The sequence below is a fragment of the Oryzias latipes genome, chromosome 9, assembly GCF_053564925.1.
Source record: "Oryzias latipes strain Hd-rR chromosome 9, Olatipes_Hd-rR_3.1".
Classification (NCBI taxonomy): domain Eukaryota; kingdom Metazoa; phylum Chordata; class Actinopteri; order Beloniformes; family Adrianichthyidae; genus Oryzias; species Oryzias latipes.
In genome coordinates this window covers 16122493-16127765 of record NC_136245.1, presented here as the reverse complement: position 1 = coordinate 16127765, position 5273 = coordinate 16122493, and the positions used below count along the sequence as shown (strand labels likewise).

Here is a 5273-nt window from a genome sequence, read left to right as displayed (position 1 = left end):
GGTTTTCCTTTAAAGGAATTAAGTAAAGGAACATTAAAATCCTTGTTAACCAGTTGAATGTTTAAGATTCAGCGTCCCCCTTTACAGCAACAACATATTATGTCACTGACTCATTTCCCTACAAATAACAAAAGTAGAACAACAATACCTTAAACGGGAAGTCCTTTTAGATGTTTTAAGAAAAAGCGCAGTTCCCGCGGAATAGCCCGCTAAAGCTTTTATCGGGAAGTCTCGCGAGACGTTAGTTATGTCTTTCCAGCATATCGTTTATCTAATTAATGTTTTTGATTGTTTATTTGTTTGCTTGTTTGTTTAAAAAACGGTATGAAAATAACATTTTAAAAGAAAACGTGAATGTAATCGTTTTACAAATATTTTTTTAAATAAACTTTATTGCACAATATGCCATTTTACAAGGATATACTTTTAGGTATGCAATAAAAACACAACTGCAAATATCAAATACACATATTTAACAAACAGAAGAATAAGAATAGAAATAAAAATGAGCCAGGGGTTTAAACTCTAAGAGAAATCGTCTTACAAAGATGCCGTCAGGAAATTTTAAGTAGATGTCGCCTACATGTGACGTCACACAACCGTCAGAGCAGCGCACCGTGTCGCCATTTTTGTTACTCTTTGTACGACATTGTTAGCCCCTTGTACTGCTTTTCAAAGCACACTTTACCAGATTTTTTGACTTCTTTGTCAAATAATGCAAGGAAACAGAGGCCCTCAGCATAACCACGGCCACAACCGCCAGGGGGAATACTTCAAAACCGAAGGACCTAATAGCAATGGCCAACAGCCGGAGACCAGCGAGCAGACCAACCCCAACGCGGCCTTAACCATGGACCTGCAGAGCTTCAGGAAACCCGGAGAAAAGACCTTCACACAGCGGAGCAGGCTGTTTGTGGGAAACCTACCCACAGGCGTCACAGAAGATGACCTGGAGAAGCTGTTTGCAAAGTATGGTAAAGCCAGTGAGATTTTTATTAACAAAGAAAGAGGCTTCGGCTTCATCCGCCTGGAAACCAGGATCATAGCTGAGATCGCCAGAGCCGAGCTGGATGATCATGTATTCAGGGGCAGACCTATCCGAGTCAAGTTTGCTACGCACGGTGCCGCTTTGAGTGTAAAGAATTTACCAGAGTTTGCCTCCAACGATCTCCTGGAAGAAGCTTTCGCTATTTTCGGGCAGGTGGAGAGGGCGGTGGTGATTGTGGATGACAGGGGGAGGCCCACGGGGAAAGGCATCGTCGAGTTCACCTCAAAGCCCGCAGCCAGGAAGGCTCTGGATAAATGCAATGATGGTGCCTATCTTCTCACAGCCTTCCCCCGACCCATTACAGTGGAGCCCATGGAACAGTTCGACGAAGATGAAGGACTGACCGAGAAGTTGATCAACAAGAACCAACAGTATCACAAAGAACGGGAGCAGCCACCGCGTTTTGCTCAGCCGGGCTCCTTTGAGTATGAATATGCAATGCGTTGGAAAGCCCTGATGGAGATGGAGAAGCAGCAGTACGAGATGGTGGACCGCAACATGAAAGAAGCTCAAGAGAAGCTGGAGGCTGAGATGGAGGCAGCCAGACACGAGCATCAAGTGATGCTGATGAGGCAAGACCTGCTGAGGCGGCAGGAGGAGCTGCGCCGGATGGAAGAGCTCCACAACCAAGAGGTGCAGAAGAGGAAGCAAGCGGAGCTCCGGCAGGAGGAGGAACGCCGGCGGAGGGAGGAGGAGATGAGGATGCGCAACGAGGAGATGATGAAGAGGCAGCAGGAGGGTTTCAGAACCAACTTTTCTGAAAACAGAGAACAAGATATGATGATGCACATGGGTGGTCACGGGTTGGGCATGAACAGAAATTCCCTAGGTGGGAATTCTGGACCTGCCAATGCTGCTGCTATGGCTACAGATAGCGCTCCGATGATGGCAGGTCCAGCAAACAACATGCCTGTAGGAGGACAGAGCGGCTTCCCCCGAGGCCTTCCGGGGCCTGGAGACTATAACAAGCAGCGGAGATTTTGAAGAGCTTCTTCCCTTGTCTTACTATGCTCACTGTAATTTTCCATTTTGGGTAGAAAGTGTTACTTTTGGACTTTGAAATGTGCATGTGTTTTTTTTTCTACCGTTTTTATTTGTCCTTTTCATTTTATTTTAGTACTAATATGTCATAACTCCAAATGAGCCATGCATTTTCAATTGTTTCTTACATTCACTAGATAGAGATGGAAAATGTTTCTTTGTCCTAAATATGTCAACTTTTCTGGAATAAAGTCATGATTCCTTAAAAAAAACATTGTCTCATTATAATAAACTTATGATTTATTTATCCAACCTTCATTGATCCAGGCAAAACAGATTAACAACAGCATTCTTATTTTCAACGGTGGCCCGATGAAGTGTCATAAACACAGAAGCAAATACTTCACATCCAGCCTGTTCATCCATTCACAAAACAATATCTGATGGCACCAGTGCAAGTATTTGATCTCATTCGGTACATGATCCTCAACATAACCTGAAGGATTCCGTGCAGATTTATGTACAGAGTGAAGAACACTGAACTGGTAATCCAGTGGTTTGCTACAGTAAAGAAGATGGTAAATATAAATGTAGAAGCTATGAAAACTCCATATGAATGAATTTAACTGGTTATTTATTAGCTACTAAGGAAGTGGGACACAAATTTTTCAATTTTGCAAAACAATTCAATGAGATTTATGACTGAAGAAATCCACAATGAAAAAAAATAAAGGTGTTTCACATTGAAGATTTGGAAACTTGAGCAAACCAGTGGTCAAAACTAACAAGAGGAACTACGTAAGATGATTTTGATTTTCAAAGTCAAAATTCAAACAGATGATTTTTGCTTGCTAGCTTGTATGCGCTTGCTGGACAGGTGTCATCTGATAACAAAATTATCATTTTTTCTTATCAGACCCCAAGAACTGAAAAAAAGTAGCTTCTTCAACTATCCTGCAAGTACATCATAAATATAGGTTGATAACAATTTGATGATAACAAACGTGCAAGTGTTCTCTGGAAATGTACGCTGTGAAGTCTGCACTTTGTGCCCTGCAGGACACAAGGTAAGCTTTCTCCTCAGGTTTCTCATCCCCTCATTCTGTTTGACAATCGTGTCAATTTGGAAAATCTTACTCTAGAAAAGCGTGCAGGGTATGCAGGCTATGAAGGTGTCATGCATCACAGATGTTTGTTTAAATTAGTTTTTTATAGTTTGGTTTAAAAAAACAGAAACAGCATCTGTTAAAATAGTTTTGTAAATTAATCTTGCCGCCTCAATGAATTCATGAGCGTGTTCTAAATTTTCTGCTTTAAAATGATAATTTCCCATGCATTTGGCTTCCAGTGCTATTTAGTGCAGAAAAAATATGAAAGCCTTAGAAAATGTTTTTTAACCCTTGTGTTATCTTAGATGACCCCACCATTAATTGACCTTGACAAAGGTGGATAAAGGTGGAAAGAGTTCATGTAATCCATGGACACCAGTGAGGTTCACAAATCATTGAAGAAAAAAGGTTTAGCACACTGTCTAGTGGGTCTAGATGACCCAACTCCCAATGTTAAAGTGCCTAGGATAGCACAAGGGTCAATTGATATTTCACATTTAATAAACAAATACTCTTTATGATTATTCCAAGCTTTAAGACCAAAATGTGGTGCAGTCAAATACAATATCATAACAAGTTAATAGATTTCAGGGTAAAATTAGTGGATGCTTCCTTATGTTTTGTATGTTTTCTTAACATGTAAATGAATGAAAATCAAATTTTTATTGCTTTACTCACTAAAAGGAAAAGGGATTATCGATTTTATTTCGTGGAAAACGAATGTCATTATTTTTTAGTGTATTGTGGTTGTGTCGATTAAGTATCAAATAGAAAGATCTTTTTGAGGGAGACAAAATGAGAATAAAAATGTGTTTAGGTAGTATTTCTCTCAGTCAGTATTCCACTCAAAAAATGAAATGATGTCGTCTATAAGCCTTCAAAGTTCCCATTTGTCTCTTGCACAATAATTTTAAGGACAAATCTGCAGTAAGTCTGCCACTAAATCCAACTGCTAAATACTGTGCTTGAAGAATATTAGCAAAATATGATCTACTCCAAAGGAAAATACCACCTAAACAAAAAAAAATTTGTTTTAGAACAAAAAAGGAAAGCTGAAAATTCATGCAATTGTTTTCACTCAAAGCTGAAAATGGCGTCTGAAGGACAAAATCCTGACCATATAAGTCTTAAATGTTTTCTCTCTCTTTCTTGTTTATTTCTTTCTTCCTGTCTGTCTTTATTATTTTTGTCTTTCCTTCTTTCTTGGCTCATTAAAACTATTAAATGATCAATGATTGTGTTATTCAAGACTGAAAAGGAAAAACAAATACAAGAGAATGAGTGTGACTCAAAATTAAAAGTCTGTTTTTTCATAAATTGGTTCAATTTGTTACAAGTCCTCTGTTTAAAAATCCATAATTTTAACAAAAAATAATTTTATAAACTGTTGAAGATTACATCCATAAGACAAATTAGTAATGAAAAAAATAAGAAAACATTTTACTTTGAAAAGCTGTCTCTGTTTTAGAATAAAAAAATAAATCTGACTTCCTGAACAAGCATTTGCATAAAATCTGAATTGCTTGAATGTTATTTCTCCCGCAAACAAATCAAATGTGGGCAGATTTTTATGAAAGGGCAGAACCTTTCCGTAAGTTAAGATAACAGTCACCATCAAGGAGTGGAAAATTATTATCTACTTGTCAAGGAAACAGACAAACAAAACAAGAAGTAGTGCATAACTTTAAAAAAAAAAGAGTATTTGGAATCCCTCCCCCAAAAAAGGATAGTGGGGAAAATGTTTAAAGTATTACTCTCGTATTGTTGCAATGATTATTTCAGAAATATTGAGCTAATGAAAATAAACAAAAGCAGTATGCAAACACAGGACTGGCAAAAGTTCCAGTCTTGCTTTTTATCTTACATTTTCCCACCTTTTTCCCTGATTCAAATTTCTGCCCAAATTCAAATGTCAACTGTCAGCTTTCTGCAGACTTTGTTGTGTTGATAAGTTTTATGGATTTATCAAAAGAACAATAAACATCCCCATATCAGCTCCATTTTTTCTTGTCTTTCTTCACATCTCTATTTATCTGCCTATCAGATGTTCGTGCAGAAGTAAGCAACAACCTGCTTGAACTTGGGATCCTAAGATACCCAAATAGTCAGTTTTTACGTCACAGAGACCTTGACTT

General features: G+C 38.3%; 1 protein-coding gene across 1 annotated transcript; it reads left to right on the top strand.

The window, feature by feature from the left end:
• The first annotated feature begins 287 nt into the window (after positions 1 to 287).
• On the top strand, positions 288 to 2301 carry nono (non-POU domain containing, octamer-binding). Its single transcript, XM_004072518.5, has one exon. It carries the CDS (start codon positions 716 to 718, stop codon positions 2030 to 2032), a length of 1317 nt encoding a protein of 438 aa, XP_004072566.1. The 5' UTR covers positions 288 to 715; the 3' UTR covers positions 2033 to 2301.
• The last annotated feature ends 2972 nt before the right edge of the window (positions 2302 to 5273 follow it).

Excerpts from the sequence above, each read along its gene's own strand:
- nono (XM_004072518.5), top strand. The coding sequence starts at position 716 with ATGCAAGGAAACAGAGGCCCTCAGCATAACCACGGCCACAACCGCCAG.